At 35.8% G+C, this 24882-nt stretch overlaps 3 protein-coding genes across 3 annotated transcripts; 1 reads left to right on the top strand and 2 right to left on the bottom strand.

Annotated features, from left to right (window-relative positions):
• Nucleotides 1-312: 312 nt before the first annotated feature.
• LOC121983222 (calcium-dependent protein kinase 20-like) lies at nt 313-775 on the bottom strand. Its single transcript, XM_042536176.1, has 2 exons — nt 629-775; nt 313-512 (listed from the first exon to the last, which is right to left on the bottom strand). Exons 1-2 carry the CDS (start codon nt 758-760, stop codon nt 330-332), a joined length of 315 nt encoding a protein of 104 aa, XP_042392110.1. The 5' UTR covers nt 761-775; the 3' UTR covers nt 313-329.
• Nucleotides 776-11947: 11172 nt separating this feature from the next.
• Nucleotides 11948-13686, top strand: LOC121981664 (CBL-interacting protein kinase 6-like). The gene has a single exon (XM_042534293.1). The coding sequence runs from the start codon at nt 12201-12203 to the stop codon at nt 13512-13514; it is 1314 nt and encodes a 437-aa protein (XP_042390227.1). The 5' UTR covers nt 11948-12200; the 3' UTR covers nt 13515-13686.
• A 2528-nt stretch (nt 13687-16214) lies between these two features.
• Nucleotides 16215-19020, bottom strand: LOC121979989 (short-chain dehydrogenase TIC 32 A, chloroplastic-like). The gene is made up of 2 exons (XM_042531960.1): nt 18772-19020; nt 16215-16293 (listed from the first exon to the last, which is right to left on the bottom strand). The coding sequence occupies exons 1-2, from the start codon at nt 18963-18965 to the stop codon at nt 16215-16217; spliced, it is 273 nt and encodes a 90-aa protein (XP_042387894.1). The 5' UTR covers nt 18966-19020.
• Nucleotides 19021-24882: the final 5862 nt, after the last annotated feature.

Raw genomic sequence — 24882 nt, 5'->3', positions numbered from 1 at the left:
AAATTAATTTGATGATAGAAAACCAAGAGTTCTGTTAGTCCTATGATTTAATTGTCTTTTTCTCAAGCATGATGTGCAAATTGATTCTCTGTTCCTCTGAACATTGTTTTATCAGTATATTGCTGATAGGTCCATCTTTGGATCTTGTTTGGTCAGCAACTCTTGATGAATTTCTTGATGGATCTAGTAGGGTTGTGGCTTGAATTTGTGCCTAATTCTTTGTGTTTGTTTTCCCTTGTCACCCCATAATTGTGTAATGCCAATGGAAATGGTGTGATTGCCATAACCCACAGTCAATTTTTTTTACTTTAAAAAAAAAGATTGCATCTTCAGCAATAACTTACTGCTTCCAATAATGCTTTGACATCTGAATCAGCAACCTGGTGTCCGAGCTTGCGCAAACCATACTTTAACTCATCAAAATTTATCTGCCCTTTTTTGTTGATATCCATATTCTCAAACATTTCCTTTATGTCGGCAATCTCCTCCACAGACAAGTGTTCAGCTATCACCTGCATTAACACAGTTTTAGAATGAACATAATAATACTAGGTGTGTCTTGGAATAATCAGCTGGACAAATGTCAAGCATTCACACAGAAAGAAATCATGAAAGAAAATATTCTCACCCTAAGAGCTTTCTTTTTAAATTTATTCATCACTGAAAATTGCTGGAGTCTTGCTCGAACAGTTTCACTAAGATTTACATTGGGTGCCTTATTGGCATTCTGCAGCCAAGGATGATCTGTAATGTGAATCATGAGGGTAATGTTGAGAATACAGAAGATATGATGCAGTATTAAGGCAAAGGTATTAGCAGATATTGCAATATACTGATAAAACAATGTTCAGAGGAACAGAGAATCAATTTGCACAACATGCTTGAGAAAAAGACAATTAAATCATAGGACTAACAGAACTCTTGGTTTTCTATCATCAAATTAATTTCTCTACATTGTATGAAGCTCAAGGAAAAATCATATCAGGTCCACATTGGGCCTGATATGGTTCCATATCAGGCCTAACGTGGAGCCTTTTTGCTGATTTTTTCTTCTGCTATTTTAACACCTTTTAAAAGTTAAAATAAACAATAGATAGCATATTTGAACTCCTTGCAACACCAGGAATCCATAGAAACTGAAATGGGTGCAATCAGAGCTCTCTAGGTCCATCAGTGGGTTTTGACCGAAACCCACTGATGGACCTAGAGACCTCAGATTACACCCATTTCAGTTCCTGTGGATTCCTGATGTTGCAAGGAGTTTAACTATGCTATCCATTGTTTATTTTGACTTTTATAATGTGTTAAAATAGGAGAATAAAAAATCAACAAAAAGGCTCCAAGTTAGGCCTGATATGGAATCATATCAGGCCCACGTTGGGCCTGATATGGTTCCATATCAGGCCCAACGTGGGCCTGATTTGGAGTTTTTTTGTTGATTTTTTCTTCTACTATTTTAACATCTTTTAAAAGTCAAAATAAACAATGGATAGCATATTTGAACTCCTTGCAATACCAGAAATCCATAGAAACTGAAATGGGTGCAATCGGAGCTCTCTAAGTCCATCAGTGGGTTTTGACCAAAACCCACTGATGGACCTAGAGACCTCAGATTACACTCATTTCAGTTCCTGTGGATTCCTGATGTTGCAAGGAGTTTAACTATGCTATCCATTGTTTATTTTAGCTTCTCTAAATGTATTAAAATGTTATCAAAAAAATAACTAAATCTTACATTTCGTTGATGAAAGAGGTAATAGGAAAGAGAAGAGAGAGAAAAGAAAAATGACAAAAAAAAGGTTTAATTTGTCAGAAGGATAAAAAGGGAAGTGTACTTGAAAAAATGCGTCCTTTGGTAAAAACTAAAGTAACATACGCCTTTTGGTCAATTAAGATATTTAAGTGCGTGATTTGGTAAATTGTCGTTAGAATTTTGGATCCTAATTAATTATAAATATTTAATATCATCAATTAAATAAGTTATAATTTAATGTGATTAAATTTATTATTAAGAAATATGACTTAAGGATTTAATTGTTATGAGTAAATTAATATTGATACCATGTGTAATTTCTAATTTGTTGAGAGGTCAAATTAAATATAAGTAAACTTATATTTCTATAAATAAGGGTTATGGTCTCAATTTACAAACTTATGTTTAGCTCTCCGTTTGGCGCTAAATCCTTCGATATAAGGACGACTGATTTAAAAGTCAGTCATACATGAAAGATTCAATGCTCCACCTATGATTAAATGGCTGGCATAAAGATCCATCGGAATTATAATCCGTATAACATAACTCTGTTATATATCTGATCGACCAAAAGGTCGGCCGAGCATATTTAAGTTGGGTGTTCGTTCTCAATAAATTACTGAACATCATTAGAGTCAGGCGTGCTTAATAGACTCATCTCTCCATTTAATACTAAGACATAGACACTAAATCCTAACGGCCCCAGAGTTGATTGAGCATATGAGATTGATCAATGGCGTAGCTAGGTTGAACAATTGCCCTGGGCTAAAAACACTGAGCCTAGTAAAACCCAGCCTAAGGTAGTCAGGTTGATGCCTAAAATTGTTGGGTTGCTTGCTTAGCTGTACTGCCCTGGGCTAAAAACGCTGAATCCAACAAAGCACATCCCAGCATAGCCAAGTTGAGGCCTAAAATTGCTGGGTTGCTTGCTGAGTTGCACTAGGCTGGAGCCCAGTAAAGCCCAACCCTAGCTACGCCCTTGTGATTGATCAGTTCCCCACTTCTACAATATTATTTTCAGCTTACATATTCAATCCTACAGTGTAATACAACTTTCAGTATAAATCATATTGTCATAAGACCGGTTGTACTTAAGAGTCTAAGCGCCTTAATATCTAATAGGCAGTTTTTCATTATACGATCGGTCGGTTCTATAGATGACCAGACCTACAAGGTTTCGCTCCTTATTACTTATCAGCTCTTCAGAATGAGCCTACAAGTATATTGCCAACCGGATTTATATCCGGTCGAACTTATGTAATTCGACTCCAAGCATAACGTAATTCTCATTACAAATCCAGTCGAATATAAAGACAATCAGAATACTCTATCCATCCAAGTATCCGGCTAGGCTATATTCCAGAAGACAGCATTATTACGGAATCACAACAGATTGTCAAAATGATAGCTATTCGTCAGAGAATATTCTTTGGTTACCACATATGCATTTAATGGAACCTTCTTACGAAGGTGACTATACAACTTTTATCATTATTGAAGAAGTTATACAAGACTGTTTATATACGTGTAACAGAAAATTCTTCAGAGGATAACTGTACAAATTCCAGACTGTATATCTTCCATTATCCGACATCTTCTGTCACCGAATATTTCTTGTCACCTCATTATTACGGAGTTATAGGGGATTCTCTCTATAGAAGAGGTGCGTTTTTACAGATTACTAACAACATACTCTTTACTATGCTCACTCAATTTTAATATAGTTCTTCTCCACTTTTCGTTTGGTCATCTATTAACTTGAACGTCGAAGGACCCACATTAGGGGCCCCTTCTCTGATTTTTTTACTTTAACGATATGTTGGATCTTTCAAATGTGTGCAAAAATGAGCTGAAAGGAGCATCAGGTGGCATCATCTCTCCCTAGTAAATCAAACGTAAGTTTCGGCATCTCTTTTTTCCAATTGGACAATCCAATCGGACTCGACAGTCGGGTGACTTGTGCCTCGACTCAGCTTCCACTCGAGCACTTAACTTCTACTCGGGAGCACTTAGTGAGCTTAGCACTCGGCGATTTGGTAGGTCGGACACTTGGCATCCCCACTCGGTAGGGCAAGAACTTGACTTCCCACTCAGACTTGAGAAGAACTTGGGCACCTCAGATATCACAAGAAAACACTCAGGGCGTGTTTGGTTCGGGGTTATCGTGGATAACCTTGGTTATCTGTCTATGGCTATTCGCGATAACCGTGTTTGGTTCAAGGTTTATTTAGATTCCTAAGTTTTCCTCGATTTCGAAACGTCAACACACGTCATCAATTGAGGCATCCAACCCGGAATAGAAATACCTTCGGCTGCCTTGGTTATCTGTCTATGGTTATTCGCAATAACCATGTTTGGTTCGAGGTTTTTTTGGATTCCTAAGTTTTCCTCGATTCCGAAACGTCAACACACGTCATCAATTAGGGCATCCAACCCGGAATAGAAATACCTTCGGCTGCCTTGGTTTTTGTTGATTCCCGAAGTTAAGAATTTTTTTTTTCGAAATTATTCTTGAAGTGATATATGACCAGAGCACGAAGGTGGCGGTAGGCTGCAGCAACAGGCGGCGAGCGGCGGTCGGCGTCGTCGGAGGTGGCAGCAGATCGTTGGATGGCGGCAACAAGCAGCTGGCAGCGGTCGACGGGCAACAGTAGAAGTCGTCGAAGATGACAACAGATCATTGGATGGTGGCAGTGAGAGGTGGCGGTAGATGGAGGTTGACGGGAAAAGATCGGGCGAAGGTCAGCGGTAGGCGGCAGGCAATGGGAGATGGGCGGGCGGTGGGCAGCGAAGGTGGCTTGCGACGGTGGGCAACGCGAGGGAGAAGAACCAATTTTACTATTATCTGCGACCTTTTTTTTTCACTTTACTATTTTAATTTAAATGTTAGTATTTTAATTAAAACTTCATTAAATTAAAATAAATTATAAGTAAAACTTCATTATTAACTTTAATAAATTATTTAAATAGATTATAAAATAAAAAATAAAATTTTATCTAATTTTATTTATTTATATTATTAAATATTAATATTATAATTTAATTTATTTTAAAAAATAATCAAATATTAAATTAATTTAGTTATAAAATACCTTAGGTGGAATAAAGGATAATACAGTAAATATTAAATTATGTTATACATTAAAACCTCCAAACAAATAAGTTTGTGTTACATTACTTAGAATTGAACCAAATAATATTAGGTTATGTTTTATTCCTTATAATCTTAGTTATATGATTATCAGATAATTATATAATCAAGATTATAAATGATAATTTGAATCAAATTCACCCTCAAAATAATCTTCCTACTCGTGACAACTCACTCGGGTTCGAAGTTCGAGTGAACATCACATGGACTAAGAAGCAGATCGGCCTAATCAGATCAACAGACTAATTTGAAATTAAAATCATATAATTTTCAATTAAGCACATTCCCGGTAACTCCAACAAATATCTATAAGATTGTGAAATAAATTTCAACCAAAAAAAAAAAACACTACCAAAACATCAATTATATTTTTTGCTATCTATTTATTTCGTGAACTTACAATGTTTTGCATAATTAGAGTCAAATTCATCGTTTGGAGGACTACAATCAAGTCACATCAGAAATCTCAATCATAATAATTATAAAATCCTACATGAAAGAATGATGAAAGAATATACACTGAACCTTACGGTTGACACATTACATCAATTTGTCATTACATCAATTTCTTATTTATTTGTTTGTATATATATATATATATATAGCGGCATTTCATATGGACAATATGATGCAGTTAAAATTTAATTTTTTTAATCTTTCTCTTATTTACATGGAACAAATAAAATTTTATTTTCTCTCTTATTATTACATATAATAATCATTATGGTAATGATGATATAACGTTATATCAGTTACTACATAATATCTGCTACAACGGTATAATAGTTATTACAACGGTGTAGTAGCTACTACAATTGTATAGTAGCTGCTATAACTATGTAGTAGTTGCTACAACGGTGTAGTAGTTATTATAACGATGTAGTAGCTACTACAACTGTACAGTAGCTGCTATAACTATGTAGTAGCTGCTACAACGATATAGTAACTACTATAACTTTGATGTCGCTGCTACAATTGTATAATAGTTACTATAACGATATAGTAGTTACTACAATCAACTAATAACTGCTACAATTGTACAGTAGGTGCTACAATTGTGCTACAACTATAACGGTACAGTATCTGCTATAACTATGTAGTATCTGCTACAATGATGCATTAACTACTACAACACAACATTTGCTACTTATTTTAATTTAAGTCAACTTGTTGTATGCAGACGTGAGAGAAAAATTATAACATGCAGATGAGAGAGATTAAAAAAAAATTAAATTTTAACCGTATCAAGTAGCTTACATTGGATGTCACCTATAGTTGCGCAAGAGCTATCGAACAACATTTCAAATTTGGATATATATTACCCTACTCAGGGGCGGATCCAACAGGGGGGCATCGCCACTGACCTTTGTCGGCAGTGAAACCCCTAGTATTATGAGGTTCTATCGATAGAGATAAAAGATATCATCCCTTGTTTCATGTAAAAATCGTTCCTCCATACTTAAATTTCTGGATCCGCAACTTACCCTACTCATTCATCTATGGATAATTTATGGATACATGTTTTTGTTTTTTAAAAAATCCTCACTTTCTCTACAATACGAATTGAAATTCAGATATAGACAAAATCTCTTCTCTAAACGTGAAACTGTAAATCCTTCACACACAAAATTAAGTCAATTTGCCACATGAGGAAGTGCTTATGCAGGGCTCATAAATGCATCAATAGCAAGTATATCAATTAAAGACTGATATCATATACATTCTTTTTTGAGCAACCATAGACGACATCCGGAATGATTTAATGCGGTTAAAATTTATTTTTTTCTCTATAAGTAAATAATTTTCTCTCTCTTATATATACGATGATATTAATTTGTACAAATTAAAATCAACATTAATGTTGGTTGATACTGATTTCAAATCAATACTACACGAACACGATGCTAGTTTTTAAAGATCAACACATAATCTAGACCATATAAATCTAGTTTGAAGTCAATATCAACATGATACTGATTTCAAATCAACATTGATGTTGAATTTTAAGAATCAGTACTAACGTTGACAGAAAAGAGAAAAATATTACATACAACTAAAAGAGGAAATTTTTTTTTTAACCCTGTTAAATCATTTAGGGGGTGTTTGGTTCTTTCCTAAGAATAGGAATCGGAATGGGAATCATTGTATTGTGGAATGGGAATGGGTATGAGCATGGATATCACTCTTAAAAGTAATGTTTGGTTAGTTGTATATCTTCTATCGGAATAAATCAAAGTTTCATTTTTTATCCTTAAAGGAAAATAAGAGAAAAAATTAGATGTGAGAGAAAGATGAATGTGAGAGAAAAATATGATGAAAGAGAATGATGAGAGAGAAAATATTATGAGAGAGAAAGTGTGATAAGAAAGAATGAAGAGAGAGAAAGTCTGATGAGAGAAAATGAAAAAAGAGAGTGATTGGAGAGAGCATGATGAGAGAAAATATGATGTGAGAGAAAGTATGATAGGAGAGGATGAAGAGAGAGAAAATATAGTGAGAAAAAAATAAGGAGAGAGAGTGTCATGAGAGAGATTGAGGAGAGAGAAAGTATGGTGAGAGAAAAAGAGAACAGTGAATATGATGGGAGAGAAAGTATGATGAGAGAAAGTATGATGAGAGAGAAAGTGTGTTGAGGACAAAAAGAGTAAGTGTGATAAGAGAGATTGAGGAGAGAGAAAGTGTGATGAGAGAGAAAGTGTGATGAGGAAAAAAAGAAGGAAGAGAGTGTGATGGAAGAGATTGAGGAGAGAGAAAGTACGATGAGAGAGAAAGTGTAATGAGAAAAAAAGAGGAAAGAGAGTGTGATAGGAGAGATTAAGGAGAGAGAAAGTGCGTGATAAAATGATGAGAGAGAAACTATGATGAGAGAGAAAATATAATGAGAGAGAATAAGGAGAGATAAGTGATATGAAAGAAAAAATAAATAAATATATTTTGATATTTGATATTAATGGAGAAAATTTTAGTTTTAAGTTGAGGGTATTTTTGGAATAAAGGAATATTTTGATTGATGAAAATAGGGTAATGGCTCATTGAAGGGGAGTTACATGGGAATGAGTTATTACCCAATTTCAAGGATTCATTCCCTTATTTGTATTCCTATTCCTATAATCCAAACATTAACAATGGGAATCAATGATTCCTATTCCCATTCCCCACTCCTATTACCCTAAACCAAACGCCCTCTTATATTGGATATCATCCATAGTCGCTCAAGTAAAAATGTACAAGAATATTATTTATATATATATATATAAATGATAATATACACAACCGTCTATACGCGAAGCATGCATGATGGAATGAGTGTACATTCGGGCACCCGAAGTCAATTTCAAGTACTTTGGATGTCCAAAAATAATCCAGGCATCCCACGACACACTCAATTGTCCATGGTCGTTTACAGACGGGATGTGCATGTTATCATTTCTTTGATATATAATATATATAACGTAGGGTGACAGGTTGGCGGTGTACGTATCTGAGTTTTGTCATTTTGCATGGTGTAGCAGAGGCTTGTAATACAAGTGCACATTCTTCCTTCAATAATGGAGCTGGTGAGTCACATTCATGATTTTCACATATTTGTTCATGGTCTACTTTCTCTTTGTCCTGAATATTTTCATGACCCTAAACAGTAGCTTCCAGTTCCAATCGCTCATGTGAATAGAAAAGGTACTACAAATTATTCCATATTGAATACTTTTGCAATAGCAGTTGCGATAAGCACTCAAAATGATTTCTCTACAACCAATAATTAAACGACAGCATAGGATATGAAGGATTTGACAAAAGAAACAGAAAAGATTCCTTAATTATTAAGATTGATTGTTATCGCAAACGTAACGAAGAATACTCAATTAACATGTTTAAATAATATGAGAGGCTTGGGATCTATCAAAACTCAGTTTGGTGAAAGAATTAATTTGAGATATTAATTCGTAACCATTTTATTAAAAATATTATCAAGCTTGATCCCTTTCAATCCATTTACCTCTTTCATTTTCTCCATGTGACTTTTCAATTTTCAAGTCTCAAAAACTCGTAATTTATTTTAGTGAGCATAAGTTTTCTTTAAAAAAAAAATTCATATGCATTGTTTCAGGGCTATAAAAACAATGTATTTTTATTTTATTTTGTTAAATGTAAAGTGATACGGTGCATAACAGTAGAGTCTGAAAAAGTCAAACTGTCAGGAGTTAAGTAGATGTGATAGTCAGGATGTAACAATTAGAAGTCAAGGGGACGCGATAATCAACCGTTAGGGAAAGAAGAAGTCGGGCCGCCTGACCTCATCAACCGCATGATGCCCGGTCGGGTGCTTACAGATCATGATCCCAAATCTGAGACATGGGGTGCGACCAGGGGTAATGCCTGACCTGCTCTAACTAGTCGGGTTTCCTCAGCACGGTTTACATATCTAGACCTGATATTTTCGGTAGGCCGACTCCTTGTCGACTCTTGGGCAATCCAAAAGGTAAGATGAGGCTCTTGCCACAACTCGTCCTTCTCATCAAGACTCGAGCCAGGTGTTATACCTGACAGATCATCCCGAGCTACCCCTAGTCACACCCGGGCGAGACAGAAGACACTAGGCGACGACAAGATCAGAGAATCATAACCACCTATCAGAGAATAATTACTATATGTCAGAGAATATTTCAACGGTCGATGGTCATCTGCGAATGGAACCTTCTTCCAGTCCATGAGAGGGTGCCACGCGTCCTCCATCACCCGATAGATCCTAACACCCGACATTCTCTGACATCGGTCATGCTCTAGAGGTACGCACGGTCATATTAAAAGGGAGATTCTCTCCCTTGAGCAGGGACGCTTTCTCACACATTCGCACTTGTCCTTTACACTTATTTTTTCCTTCGTACACTGTTCTTCAGGGAAAAAAATACTTGACTTGAGCGTCGGAGGACCTGCGCCGAGGAGTTTTTGCTTGGTATCTGATCTCTAACGTTCTGTATACTTGTCTGAGTGTGCGCAGAACTTAAGTACCGCTGGCTTAGTCATCGCCGTCCTTCAATTTTATATGGAGATCTGTTTTATCATAAAAGATATATCGTTGTAATTTTTTATATTAATACATCTTTAATATCCTTTTTTAAGTATCTAAATTATTTCAAAATATAAAGGAGGAGGATCATTTTATTGATTGTTTTTTATTTGGGCAGGGTATCTCTATTTCTATTAATCATCATATATTATTATTATTATTATTAATTATTATTATTATTATTATTAATTATTATTATTATTATAGGACACTTCATTTCACGTGACAAAAGATGATTCACTTTGATCCTATGACTTCATATGACAACATCTCATGTGCTACGAGAAGACGCACTCCATCTCTCCTACATATTTTTATATAGTTATCTTCAAACAAACTATTCGGTATTATTATCTCCAAAAAAAAACGATTTTATAACTACTCTAATATCTAGAATAACTATGGTTCATAATTATTACCATGTGGACGGATTTGTTCTATTCAAATAACTGTCCGACAGATTAAGAATTTAACGTATTAACAGAAAAATATAATACTGGAAAATGTACTTGAGAAGATGGGTATAATTTTACAATCAACTAATAGGTGGAAAGCCTTTTGATAATAAAAAATAAAGAAAGATACACCATCTCATAATTCAAAAAAAAAAACATCCTTTCTTATTGCTCTTTTATTTTCAATATTTAATTTAATAATAAGATTCAATTTATTCAGGTGAAATTAAGTTTAACAAACAACTGAACTTAATAAAAACACTCTGTCACATCGACATAAATCGCTATTTTGTGGCGGAGGATTTTGTCGAGGAATAATAATGCATAAAAATACCGCAATAATTGAAAATAAGTGTTCAATTATGCAGTGTGTGATGTGACAGATGATGTGATACGAACAACTGTTGTTACTCGCCGTGACTGTTTGGTTAGGCACTATCACTATTCATATGGTAGGAATACCATCGAACCCTCTACCACAACGACACTAAAAAAACAAGTACACAGAGACTAAGAAGTAAGATCATCATTATGTGAACTATAAAATAAAAATAAAATTTAAAATAAAAATAAAAATTGTTGCCGAGTAAATTACAATGTAGTTAAAATTTTACATAACTCAAATTACACAAGCAACTTTAAAAATACCAAATCATATGCTTGATACTCATTTTACTCATTCATTAGTTCCACTCCGCGAATCAAATTACTAGAGCATAGCAATCAATTCGGTATGTTTTTAGAAAAACATAATTAATTATTATACTATAACAATAGATTAATTTTATTTAAAAAAATAAATAACAAAAAAATGTATGGATCCCAATAAAGTGCATCAACTTAATATTTCAAGATGTAAATAGAATAAAATTTTTTAATAAATACATAGTACATGATTTATATCATTTAGGATCAAACGGTCTAAATCTATCAATTAGTTTTGATCAAAATTGATCAATGTACGTAAAAAAACTCGGAATGATATGCAACTAAGTTCTACTCATCTAATTTTTCTAATTATATTTATGTACTCAAACATCAATTCGATATACCAATTTATAATAGTAAATGTTTAATTATAAAATCTTTTTAATTATTTTTAAACAAAATTTAATTAATTAAAATTATTATTCATGGTCATATAAATATATATTGTTAAAAAAATCTTATTTGTATTTAAAAAATTATTGCTGTATGCATGTGAATATAATGTTTAAAAGTATGAATATAATTAGAAGAACTAGAAATCAATTGTTTCATGTTATTCAAAGTTTTATAAGTCCATCAATCAATTTTGATCCAAATCAATTCTAGAAAGCTAAAAATGACATATGAGCAGAGGGTAAAATATAAATTGGATTCATGATTTAAATATTTTCAAAGTAATATGCGATCTGGATAATATGAAACATAAACGAGTAATTTGCAGAAATTAATTTGCGATTACATTCTTGGATCGAAATACAGAAACGTGTGAAGCAGAGAGGAGATGGCGACAAGTGTTTTAGCTACTGTTCGAGCAGACTCATCTGTGAATTATAAGGTTCGTTGGGCAGAGTGAGAGAGTAAGTGACTCCAAACTGGGAATGTCGCAGCGCCGTCGTCGCCATGACGACGAGGAGAACGAGTCCTGATCTCGCCGGCCACCGCAAGCAGCACGATGGCCGGAGCTGCCACCGCAAGCAAGTCGAAGGCGGGTAGCCGCCTATCTTAATCTTTTACTTTTCCTAGTCACTTTGATTCCTTTGTTTGTGAATTAATTACGAGAGAAATTCAATGGAGGAGCTGCTTCCGGAGACGGCGTCGCCGGAGGGAAAACGTCCCCTTCACGGCCGCTACGAGCTCGGGCCCGTGCTGGGCTACGGCACCTTCGCCAAGGTCTATCTGGCGCGGGACGTGCGCAGCGGTAAGGGGGTGGCTGTGAAGGTGGTGGCCAAGGACAAGGTGCTCCGCGCCGGCATGGAAGAGCAACTGAAGCGCGAGATCGCCGTCATGCGGGCGGTCCGGCACCCGAACATCGTCGAGCTCCACGAGGTGATGGCCACCCGCTCCCGCATCTTCTTCGCCATGGAGCTCGTCCGCGGCGGCGAGCTCTTCGCGCGCATCGCCAGCCACGGACGCCTCCATGACGACGCTGCGCGCCGCTACTTCGGCCAACTCATCTCGGCCGTCGACTTTTGCCACAGCCGTGGCGTGTACCACCGCGACCTCAAGCTGGAGAACCTCCTCCTGGACGAGGCCGGCGACCTTAAAGTCGCCGACTTCGGGCTCAGCGCCTTTGCCAGCGCTGACGACGGGCTCCTCCACACCGCGTGCGGCACGCCGGCGTACGTGGCGCCGGAGGTCCTCAGGAAAAAGGGATACGACGGTGCGAAGGCCGACCTCTGGTCTTGCGGCATTATCCTGTTCGTGATGCTCGCGGGGTATCTCCCCTTCCAGGACGACAACCTCATCACCATGTACCAAAAGATCCACCGCGCCGACTTCAGGTGCCCGCCGTGGTTCTCTGCCGAAACGCGACGCGTGGTCACCAAGCTGCTCGACCCCAACCCCGCCACGCGGCTCACGGTGGCGAGGCTGGCGGAGATGCCCTGGTTCAAGAAGACCCGTATCCTCCGTACTCCGGTGGTGGGGTCGTCGTCGAAGGGGGAAAATAAGCATGACGAGCCGGTGGCGGCGGAGGAGGAAGAGAAAACGCTCAACGCGTTCCACCTCATCTCGCTGTCAGAGGGGTTCGACCTGTCGCCCCTGTTCGAGCAGGGCCGAGGGCGGAGAAGCGAGGGAATGCGATTCGCGACGCGGGAGACCGCCGAGGGGGTGGTGGCGAAGCTGGAGGATGTGACGGGAGGGAGGTTCCTGGTGACGCGGAGCGGCGCGGCAGGAGTGCGGATGGAGAAGAAAGAGATCGGGCGGAAGGGGAAGCTGGCAGTGGCCGCCGAGATCCTCACGGTGGCACCATCGGTGCGGCTGGTAGAGGTGACGAAGGCCGGCGGCGACACACTCGAGTACCTCAACTTCTGCTGCGACCTGCTTCGGCCAGCGCTCAAGGACATCGAGTGGTCTGACGGATCTGAAAACGCCGCCGCTTGATCGATCGGCGATCCACCAAATCAAATCTTGGCGACCGAATTCAAAATTATCTTTAGATTTTGCAATTACCAAATCGGAACAGATTTGTACAGCAACCATATTAGCAGCTCTCTGCCTCTCTCAGTCTCTCTCTCTCGTGTACTTTACTTGATTTAATCACGCAGTTTCTTAATTTTCAGGGGAAAAAACTTTAATTTCCCAAGAATCAATCAACAAAAACCAGGGCCGGCCCTGAATGCGCCTTCAAGTCGTTCATTTCCCGAATTGCCAAAATAGCTCAGTTAGAACGATGACTTTTGCCAAAAACAGAGAAAAAAATAGTTGTTTTTCAAAAGTTTAATTCGTTCACTTTCAATCGATGTTTAATTGTTGATCTGGTCTTCAATTGGTGAAAGTTGGACTACACGTGAGGTGTTGCTAATGTTGATCAAATCTCCATGACCAAGAGGAAGGTAGGGTTGCCGAAGATGTCGGTGAGCTATTCTCAAGGTTGACTAAGTTGTCGTGGATTAGACTAAATCGTATGGAGAGTCTGCAAAGGGTAAAAGAGAAAGAGAGAGGATTCAAATGCAGACCAGTCTCGTCCTTCCACTCTGATGTTCAAGTCAGATATCCCAAGATATAAAAATGAGGATCCGATATACCTTGACCCGTAGGAGCGGGTCTTTTATGAGAAGTATTCCTGAAAAGATGTCATATCCACAGTAAAGAATATGTCATGTCAAAAGTATCAAAAGATCATGTTGCCCCACGTCTTGTATTGTAGAAGTTCTTGTGGGATCATGATATGTTAATCAAGTCCCCTCGGGATGAACTAGTGGCTAGTACATGGGATGTTGCCACAATGAGGTTTGGGGGTCAAATCCTGGTTAGTAGCCAGGTTCCTGCCCTCCCCTATGCACTAGTCATTGTCTGGGCTAGTAGGCCCCGTGATGTACCTCCACCTTGTTGGCCTAGAGACGTATTGGCGGATGCGCTGAGAGCGAGCAAATCACCTTTTGCCACAATGATATGTTAATCAAGCTACTCCACGTGCTATGGTACCACATGTTGTCCCATGTGCTATTGACCAGCTGGGGTTCTGAAAACCCACATGGGGGCCTACGTGCTGCTAGTCAGTCGGGAGGATGAGATTGAAGAGTTTGTCAGTATAGGATCGACCGGAGAGGGGTTGAATAAGCAGTTGAATGAGTGGTGAGTCAGTTCGGTAGGAATGATTGGTGGGTCAATTCGACCGGAATGACTGCGGGTCGGCTGGGACGGAATGACTAGCAGGTTAGCTTCGCTAGAATGACTGGTAGGTCAGTTCAGGCGGAATGACTAATGGCTCGGCCGAGAAGATTTGTGGCTTGATTGGGAAGAATGGATTGGCTCAGCCGAGAAGAGCGACAATTCACTCGACCGGGAAGAGCTGTGCTTTGGTGGGGAAGAGTGTGAATCAACTCAGTTGGAATGACCGGTAGGTTGGCTTGACTGGACTGACTAGTATATTGGCTCGGTCGAGAAGAGAGGGTCTCGTTAATCTCCCTTGACTTTAACCCAGCTCGACATGCCAATTGACCTTCTTCGTACCTGTGGTAACTTTTAATAGTCCCCATATTATTGATTTTCTTGTTTGAAATTTAATCATCAAACTTCATCCTAGTATTTGAAAGCCTTGAAAGATCTTTAACATATATATTCTTGCCTGAGATCATCAACGGGTAAACCACCGGTGAACTATCTTGGATGTTGACAAAGTCGTCGAACTTCAAGGAAGAGTATCATTGTGAGACTTGGCAAAACCTAAAAGAGGGACAATGAGAAGAAGAGGGTCAAAATGGAGGATAGGGAGTACCTTGACTTAGCCACTTCGATACTCAAATCAGTCTGCGACAAAAGGGGAAAATCGAGAAAACGACAGTGCAGAGAAGTAGATGCATATAATTGTGAACACGTGCATAAAAATATACCTCCGTTCGCAAGAGCGGACTCATTACAAAACAAAGTTCATCAAAAAAAATATTTGTGATGATTTTTTCGTTACAAATAGGTTGTCACAAATTTATGCATCAAATAAATATTGATTTGTCGCAAAATTTGCAGCAAAACATTTTTTTGTCATAAAATTTATTGTAATTTTATGACTAAAATACATTTCATCATAAAATTTACATCGAAATTCAACTCGTCCCAAACACAAATTAACGATGAAAAAAACATTTCGTCGCATATTCATGTTGGAAAAGTTTTCGTCCCAGATTTGAGATGAAAGCTTTTTTCGTTGTAGATTTGCAAAATTTGTCATAAATTTTTGTCATTAAATTTGTCATAAAACTGATTTTTTCCAATATAGACATACACATAATTCAAGTTTAAATACATACATATATTCTCATGTAATCATATACAACACACAAATTCAAAACAAACACACTTAAATAATCTAACAATAGATACAAATTCAAATATCTTATAACAAACAAAAGATCCAATAACATTCTTCAAGTTTAACAGGTCATCATATCAAAAATATCCTATAAACAAATGTCTCAAAAGGAGAGGACTATGAATTGAATTTATTCAAATTTACAAAAAGATATCATCGTCCTTTTCTTCCTTGGCACCACTTCCTCCTCCTTCCATACTTCTTTTTCTTCTTTTCTTACGTCAGAAAATAAACAAATAAAAAATTGAATTCTTAACAAGAACGAAAATCCTCTAAACTAACACGAAACTAAATATGTAAACACTTACTTCTGACATAGATTTCCATTTTTCACCATCTTCCTTGGTCTCACTAATCATGTTCAAAACAAATTAAAAGTACTAATCAAAACACAAAGATGAAGGAAAAAAACACAACTCGATCAAATAATAAATATTCAAAAGCAGTATAATATCATCGACCCCTACTAGATATAGGTACATAAATTACGAGGGACATTTTATCTTAGTATAGGGGCTCTTTGCATGAATGAGATTTGGCATCCAACAGAACATTTTGTATCTGTTAAAAATTGACCTCAAAATTTATTGAAACAATCACTCATATATTTGCCAACTTTATCAACCTATGGGGGCATGATCAAATAACATTCATACACTAAAATCAAGAAGTACCATCACCATCACCATCATCATCATAATAAATAAAGCATCACCTAGAGGAGATAATTGAAGATGTGCATTATCAACATCTATTGTTGATGGAAAGCCAAGGTACGAACCTCTTGAAATTCACTATTCCTTTGCCTATAGATTGTACGGACCTTTTGAATTTCATTGTCCTTTTGCATTAATAACTCCTTCAAACAACTAACTTATTCACTTAATTAATTTGTTTGTGTCTTTATTGTGGGTGGAAGAGATGCACTAGCGACTCTACTATTTCTACTCAAACAACTCATTCCAACTATTCTTCCCCGTTTCGATTCTCTAGTAGCCTCGATTTATAGACTTATATTATTACTAACAGAGGATTCAGATTCGTCATTATCATCACTAGCAACTGAACTTCTATGTGATAACTCATCAAATCTCTCATATATTGTCATAAGAAAAATTAAAATAAATTTATAATAACAATATAATAGAAACACATGTAATCTTAATTAAAAATAATAAATACACATATAATATCAGAAAGATATTATAGAAGAAAACAATTATATAAGAAGAAATAAAATATTCGATTTTCCAAACTAAGTGGCTATAAGAACGACCATTACAACTAAAGTAGATTCAATGAGGCAGTAACAAAAGTATAACTAATATACCTCTACATAACTGTCAGCCAATATGTAGTTCTAGGAAAATTCTTCTGCAAACGAGTAAATTATTCAACTTCTACTTTTCACAAAAACCACTAAACAAAGAGCTAAATAAACTAATACAAAGACCTTAGCCTCTATTTTACCAGAACATGAAACAGATAGCATAGGTACATGAACTTTGGTGATCATAAAATACATATATGTGGGAGGCTTCAAGAGTTTCAAACTCATTCTACATCGTCTACAAAGGTTCGATTTCCTATCTACTCATGAGTTTCAAACTCATTCTTAATGTGGGATAGACTGAAACGGGAGAAACCACCACAATCCACAACTAATTATTGCTCAACTGCCCTGTTATTTGGAATCTTTATTTTAGGTATTTTGCTTTCCAGCATCCTTTTGGCGACAAGTTTTGAAGATTTTTAAGTTTCTTGGATGTCCATGCAGCAGTAGTTAATGGCAATGTGAAGTTTAAAAGTACTACTGAGGGCTTTCGACTTTAGCATGATTGTCATCACTATTTTCTGATCTTCCACTTGGTGAAAACTTTGCTCGGATTTTGTTTATCTATTCGCTTGCTTGAATCAATCTTTATTTTAGTGTCTCCAACTTGGATTAAAAAAAAGCATTAACAGGTTAGGTAATGTTGAACTTGATCTTACGAAAATTTTCCACCGACCGCTAACATAAATCGAAAAAGTACATATGAAGACTCATTCTGATAGCTAACATTCTCAAGTCCGTTAGTCATTATGAATTTTTTTTTAACAATATGCTAGATTCTTGATCTATTACTGGAGGATCTAACCATGACATCTTGTCCCGGGCCGGGGATAAAAATAAAAAAAATAAATAGGAAAACAAAATAGTACTTAATTTAGGTTTGCACATGCCAAACAAAACACTATAGTAGCTTGGGTTACTACACTTTATCAACATTAATTAACACTATAGTAGTGATTTTTTTTATTATAAGTTTCCACGCAATAATAGATAATAAATTAGAGTTAGGCATCAACCATGAGGATCAAAATTTTAATATGAAAATTACACATGAATATATCAACCAACATTGCCAAAATTTAATATCAAAATTACACATGAATATATATATCAACTAACATTGTCAAAATTTCAGAACTCTTACGTCGCGTTTGGTTTGGAGGTAGGAATCAGAATGAAAATAAATTTGATAGGAGACTGGAATAAAAATGTGTTTAGTCATTTTAATACTACAGTTTGGTTTATAAACTAGGATTAGGTATGCTTGCCAAATTGCCACCTAAATCGATATGATTCGTGGCAACTGCAACTCTATTCCATCTTATGAACGATTGTAAGTACAATTTATAACTTTAGCATTATTTCTGATAAAAAAAAATTAGGAGAAAATGAGGTTTTAGGGCAAAATAAGGCAGTTCATAATTTCTACAATGTTTCCGAGAAAAAAAAAAGAGATAAGATTTTAGGACAAAATTGAAGTTGCGTGAATTGCTTACATGAAGATGTTGAGGGGAAGATTCATGACGAGGAACTTGTTGGTGAAGGCACACACTGATTTCTGTGAGTTGAGTTCAAGCTTGATGATGTCGATCGTAGCAGAGGGAGTGTTCTGAAGGATGCACTGCTTGGCGGTGTCATCGGCCTTAAGGTTGCTCGTTGTAATGATCATGTGGGTGTTGTGGAGGGCCATCACCCTCGCCTTCTCCGCTCTGATCCCGCTGCTCCCACCTGGAATCGATCAAATCCGAGTCAGAAAAGCTTGAGCTTTTGATGGAATAGTTAAGGACTTCGATGGGAAATCAGAGGGAATGGGAGGGGAACCGATGATGATGACGGTGCGATCAGAGGCGTCGATGTCGTTGGTGACCTACTCGGAGGTCGATTGGGAGCTAAAGTCACTCGGCCTATGGATTCCAATGGCTTCCCTGAAGTATCCCATTCCTTTAAACTGGTTTGTCTTCGACGAACTAGAGATTGAAGGGAAAGGATTTTGCATGCACTTGCGATTGATGGGGTTGATCGGCCTGCTATCACCTCTACGACATGTGCGACAGTGGCATGGCGGAGGCATGCCTTGTTTGCGCGGAGAGAAACGAGTGACAAAAATAATACGAAAATGAATTCTAAATCCATCACTTTTATTGGGTTTTGTCTATTTCTGATTATTTAGGAATGATTCTAAAATTATTATTCCAAAACCCATTAATCAAATATTTTATATTTCTATTTTTTTTATTTTTTTATTCCCAAATCTCTAAATCAAATGTCACCGTAGAATTCAAATAAAGAAAAGAGCAATGCTACCAAGAGTATAATTGTAAACTAAGGGATATTTTTAAAGAATATCAAATATCTCTTGAAACCTCCCACGTAAATATAAGATTGTGAGATAATTATATGTATTTTATATTCTCCCGGCCCAAATAAACACATTTTTCAAAGTGGAAAAACAAATATCCCTGATATGAATTGGTCATCTTACTTAAGTTGATTAATCCAAAAGGTGCACACCATAGAATATATATTTACAATAAGAGATATCACTCTAAACCAATCTTTAAAGAAAGATAAAAGAATGAGCATAAATAATTGAAAGTTTTGAAATTGCAAGGGCTATATACTCTCAACTGTCTCGTCTCTCAACAAATGAGTGCCGGGATTAAGCGACTGACAAAGGTACTGACGAATGTCCATAGACATTTGTTGTGAATGGGAAACTCCTGCAATCGAAGGGAGGGGAGGCAAAAGTATACTGTATGTGCTAAAGCAAATTGCTCTCCGCATGTATTCCGTGTATGGCCACCACGTCACAACTATCAACCATAATTGTTAATATAAAGTAAATAAAAATGGGATGCATAATGAAAAATATGAGAAAATTTATCATATTTAATAACAGATAAAAGAGTGTATTGATTAAGATACTAAGATGTCACCTCTAATGACCTATAAAAAAAATAATGTATTAATAGATAAAATATAAAAATTTAAGAATTATACAGTAAATAGACAACTAATTGAGTTGATATTTGTAAATTTACCGATTTAAAAAATTACTTATAAAAATTATTACCATATATGAAGATAAAATATCATATTTTTGTTATATTGAGATAATAAAATTTATCCTTCATCAAAGATTAAAGTCCTCATTGTCATTGTTATTCTCATCATCTAGCACTTCATCAAAATCTGACATCATCATCATAACCTTCATCGTTGTCGTCGTCGTCGTCGTCATCATCATAATCATCTGTCTCAAAATTAGAGTCCTCATCATTATTATCATTAATTTCACTTGCATCCACATCTATTACTACTCCGTTAAGATCTTGTAATGTTGAAATATTAAATTGCTCGGTCTAAAATGTGTTCGCAACTTGCTCTTGTTGATATACAATGTCTTCCCAATATTTCTTAATTTTTTTCCCATGCTTTTATTTTACCAACAGTCCACCAATCAATTTTGTCACGTTTTAAACAAAGATATAAAGCATAGAATACTTGAATCTCTTGTTGTGTCAATATAAATGATTCATATCTCTTATACAATTTCTTATGATATATTTCAACTAAATTAAACTATGAATGCACATTCATCCCTTCAACATGATCGAACGGTGGTGATCAATAAATAAAATAACTCACAATTCTGGACCAAAGAATTCTATCTCTATAATTTTATCCAATAAATTATAAAAAACATTGTTGGTTAGATGACTGAATACAAATCTCACTATTTATTGTAGTTTTTCCTATTGTAAATTCTTGAGTATGAAAATTATATTCATTTATGAAATATACTGGCCAAGTGTGTACCATTGATTATAGACCCCATGATTGATGGATTAACAATTCTTGCTCAACGTGAGCTTAATTATCATGAACCTAAAGTCAAATAAATATATTTAAAAATCAAGATATATGCAAAACTAATTTATGATATAATTATATATCTTTTGAATCATGATGCAAATTCTTTATGATAGAAGTGATTAAACTCATGTGTCACATTTCATAATATAAATTCTGAAAAATCCTAACATAAAAAAAAATAAATTACAACACACAATTTACAACATAAGAAATATAAAAAAATATAAAATATATATTAACTCAAAATATGTCATTATTTCTGAATAATTCAGTAAAATATATGTATGGGTTGTTTGTTATTCTTGACCGGTTAAGTATATACGCTTATATGATCCACTTGGTCGATCAAGATAATTAAAAATTGAGAATGACTTTAAATTGGGATCAATATGACCCTCATCATTTCTTCCTTCTCTCAGCCTTTTCCTCTGAATGTTAGACTTAAAATAATATGATGCAAAAGTTGTTGCTTACTACATAATATGTGCATTAACAATAAAGGCTTTAATACATGCCTTATTTTTCATTTTTTCCAACTAACATAAAAATTTAATTGTAATAAAATAAATTATATTAGAGAATAATATATAATCAAATTAGTCAATTTATATACATTAATACAAAAATTTCCTTTCAAATGGATACATTCATTGAAAATGGATAAGACCTTCAACTTTAACTATACATGGCAAGTGAACCAAAAAGTGTTTCTTGAAATAAAAAAATGATGGTGAAAATATTCTTTCTAAATTATATAAAATGATTGGAATATCTCTCTAACATCTCTAAGTGTGAATATCTCAAAATTATTGAACAGATATCATGAAGAAAACTGCATAACTCTGTAATGACATCCTATACAAAATTTGGTAAATTGACACATCTCCCATGATTAGATACATAACCATTAAGAAATCTCAATGATTTCAACCATTCATAAACAACTCGTCTTTGATCCTCATTCAATATATAAATTCCTTTATCTTTGGTTCCTACTACTTTCATTAACATAGTGACTCACTTACAAAGAAGTCACATATCTTTTCTTACATTTGGATTGTCTTTTATTTTTTCAACAATATCCATCATTGTATGTATCAGATTATCAAAAATATTTTTCTCAATATACATTACATCAAGATTATGATGAATAAAATGACTCTTCCAATATAATAAATCTCAAAATATACTATGTTTAATCCATTTATGTATACTTCCATAGTTATATGTTTTACCATGTGTTTCTTCAATAACAGAGAAAAATTAAGTACTCTATGCTAAATTTGTTCACATGTTAATCTCAATGGTGGAGTTATTTTTTTAATTCTATTCTTAATAAATTTTTATTTATTCCTTCTGAATTTATGATTTGATGGTAAAAATTATGTATGATAATCAAAATAAATCGGCTTCTTCTCATATGTCAATTTGATTGACTTCGATCTCTCCTATATGTTGGACATCTTAAGATCCTAACAGTATGTTGGTGCAGCTGGACCGGCAAGAGGGGGTGAATTGCTTGTAAAATAAAAGAGTATACCCTCCTCAAGATTTTCAACTCAAAAATAATAGCAACAATAAACTAAAGTAATAGAAAAAGAAGAGGAGACAAGAATTTAACTTGGTTACAACCCAGGGGGTTGTTAATTCAAGACAGTCGAATAGCTCCACTAGAATTTCTCCTTCACTATAGGCGGAGAAGCCTTTTTTACACACTAAGAGCGCTCAGAAGTTGCTAGGAACTTAATACAGAGTTGATTGGTTATTTGCTAGCTCCAGGGGCCTTTATATAGCTCTTGAAAAGTCTATCTCGAGTGTTGAAGGCGCCTCTAAGAGGGTTGACGGCTCCTCCAAGGAGTTTGACCAGATAAAGCTTTATCCGATTGCAAACGTTCATCTTGACTGGGTTTGAGGTGCCTCCATTGCCCTTGAGGGCACCTCGGACTATTTGAGGCGCCTCAAAGGGAATGGAGGCGCCTCCAAGCTTGCAGGCAGCACAGGCGCCTTCAGCTCTTCGTTGAAGGCGCCTCCAGCTAGCTTCTTCTGCTCCTTTTGGCTCCTTTTCATCTTTCGAAGCTCCGATTGATTGGGTGATTGCGACCAACCGAAATAGGACTCACTCGAACCCAATTTCCGGCCTTTTCCTAGAGCAGGCTTCCGTCCTAGCTTCTCGTCCCTCAAACGCCGCACACGTTCTTCTCATCCATCGGAGTACTCTTCCGCAACTCTCTTGCCCTTCGGACGCACCGAGCTCGTCGGCTCCCTTCCCGTGCCGTCCTTCTCGCTAGCTGCGTCTTTTGCTTGACTTCCTGCGCTCCTAAGTTCTTGCACACTTAGACATAGGGATCAAATAACAAGCAGCACCTAACCTAACTTGGTTGATCACATCAAAACACTCATGGGGTCCAACAATCTCCCCCATTTTGATGTGCATCAACCTAAGTTCAAGTTAGGGTAAAACAAACAAGTGATAATTTAAAGAAATTATTAAACTACCAGTTTAAGCATAAATTTGCAATTAAAATAAATTACAACATAAAATTTAGTTCTATCTAACACCAATTTTTGAAAAGAATATCATTTTACAAAAATTCAAACGGAATGTAAAAATATTTCTAACTCCCCCTTAACTTGTGTCTTTCTCTCCCTCTTTGATCATAGCAAAAACGGGGTATAAAACATGTTCAAACTAAATTCTAAGTCTTTTGAAAGAATTAAAAAAAATTTAAGAATTTGTCTAAGTAAAACTTAGGTAAGACAATTTTCTGAAAATTAAACAAAAATTCTAACTTCAGAAGAAGTTTTAACTTAGGCAAAAAAATATTATTTGAGAATTTTCCTAAGTAAAAATTTTATGCAAGAAATATTTTTCTAACTTTTAAAAATATTTTTGATGAATTATTTTTTTTTAAAAAAAAAACTTTCAAAAATATTATTTAATTCTAATTTTAATGCTTTTCCAGAAAGTTAATTAAACATTTTATTTCAATATTTTGGTTTCCAGGTCGTGGCGAGATATTAGGCCTCCTTGGTTATTAGAGCAACAACCACTTCCTTAGACAAAGCCTCATAAAGAAACTCATTGTTTAATTTTCTCGCTGTAAGCTCTAACTTAAAAAAAAAATTTAATCTAGTAAAGATTTTGAAATCCAGTAAAGGTTCCTTCCTGTTGGATTAACCAAAAACTTAGGGGGTACATAGTTTCTAGGAACTTTTCTAAGTTGTCCCTGATGTTTTCTAATATACCAATTTAATTTTCCATAAGTTCTATGTTTTGATTTTGAAAATTTATTTAAGCATGCACGATTATTCTTCAATCTTTCAATTTCAATTTTCAATTTTTCATTTTCTAATTTTAAATTATCATATATTTCTAGGGGATATGCTTTTGCTAATTTCAATTTCAATTTAGCATTTTCTTTTTCTAATTTTGCTAGATCTTTCGTAAGCACTTTGATAAATTGAAAAGACTGAGTAGGGGTTAGAGCACGTACCTTACTTACCTCACTTGGTGATGCTCTCCCTTCGTCACAACTTTCTTCTTCTGATGATCCTCCCCCTTCATCTATACTCATCTCCGAGCTAGTTTCTTCAAAAAGGTGGTTGGCCATCAGTGTTACTCCCGAGAAGGCTTCGACTTCAGATTCCGAGGATGAAGATTCATCCCATGTAGCCTTCAAACTCTTGCGTTTAGAGGGAGTCAGTCTTCGAGACTTTTCCTTGTTCTTTTT

The sequence above is a fragment of the Zingiber officinale genome, chromosome 5A (assembly GCF_018446385.1).
Source record: "Zingiber officinale cultivar Zhangliang chromosome 5A, Zo_v1.1, whole genome shotgun sequence".
NCBI lineage: Eukaryota > Viridiplantae > Streptophyta > Magnoliopsida > Zingiberales > Zingiberaceae > Zingiber > Zingiber officinale.
This window is presented reverse-complemented; position numbering and strand designations above follow the sequence as displayed.

Bases quoted from the DNA above. Each gene is read 5' to 3' on its own strand.
- LOC121983222 (XM_042536176.1), bottom strand. From the start codon at position 760: ATGATTCACATTACAGATCATCCTTGGCTGCAGAATGCCAATAAGGCA. The intron at 513-628 runs GTGAGAATATTT...GTGTTAATGCAG, and splicing joins TTAAAAAGAAAGCTCTTAGG to GTGATAGCTGAACACTTGTC.
- LOC121981664 (XM_042534293.1), top strand. From the start codon at position 12,201: ATGGAGGAGCTGCTTCCGGAGACGGCGTCGCCGGAGGGAAAACGTCCC.
- LOC121979989 (XM_042531960.1), bottom strand. From the start codon at position 18,965: ATGGCCCTCCACAACACCCACATGATCATTACAACGAGCAACCTTAAG. The intron at 16,294-18,771 runs GTAAGCAATTCA...GAACATGATTAG, and splicing joins CTTCCCCTCAACATCTTCAT to TGAGACCAAGGAAGATGGTG.